The 602-nt window shown below is 65.8% G+C and overlaps 1 protein-coding gene across 1 annotated transcript in view; it reads right to left on the bottom strand.

Moving 5' to 3' along the window:
* Positions 1–172: 172 nt before the first annotated feature.
* Positions 173–602, bottom strand: part of ECEL1 (endothelin converting enzyme-like 1) — a gene marked incomplete at its 5' end in the record, with an annotated part of 5,964 nt that continues 5,534 nt past the window's right edge. Inside the window, 2 exons of the mRNA XM_010141219.1 lie at positions 173–272; positions 514–590. Of these exons, the coding sequence (XP_010139521.1) occupies positions 173–272; positions 514–590 (177 nt within the window). The remainder of the gene's footprint in view (positions 273–513; positions 591–602) is intronic.

Here is a 602-nt window from a genome sequence, read left to right as displayed (position 1 = left end):
GCCAGCAGGTGCCCCTCTTTGGGGGTTTGACCCCTGTGTCACCCAGGGGTGCCCCCTTTGCCTGGCGCATAGGAAGGGGAGGCGGGCAGAGGTCTGGAGCAGGCAGAGGGTGGCACTCAGGCAGGGATGGGAATGGGGGGGGTCAGCCTGCCGGGGAGGGGAGGTGTTGACCTCACCACACCGAGCACTTGTGCACCGGGTTCATGGGCGAGTTCTTGGGACAGTGGAAAACCCGTCCGAACTCCTCAAACTGCGAGACGCTGCCTAGGACCCTGCCGGGAGAGGGGACAACTCAGGGCTGGGCACCCCTGCCCCCCCCCGCCAGCTGCCATGCACCCCACTTGGGGCACCAGCTCACACCAGTAGCAACCCACCCCCTGCCCCAGGGATGCCCACAACACCTGCTGGTGCCAGCACCCCCAAGGGTACCCCCCCACACTTTGCACAGCAGCTGCAGCCATGGGTAGGGCCAGCACCCACCATGCCTCCCCCCGTTTTGGGACCAGCTGGTACCTGTAATGCTCCGGGGCGTGCTTGTCCGTCAGCACCTGCAGGTAGATGGACTGGGATCGCCGCTTGATGCACCAGTTCTGCCGAAGGGA

This window comes from Buceros rhinoceros, unplaced genomic scaffold (genome assembly GCF_000710305.1).
Source record: "Buceros rhinoceros silvestris isolate BGI_N320 unplaced genomic scaffold, ASM71030v1 scaffold27808, whole genome shotgun sequence".
Taxonomy (NCBI): Eukaryota; Metazoa; Chordata; class Aves; order Bucerotiformes; family Bucerotidae; genus Buceros; species Buceros rhinoceros.
The sequence above is the reverse complement of the archived record's forward strand: the minus strand, read 5'-3'. Positions and strand labels throughout refer to the sequence as shown.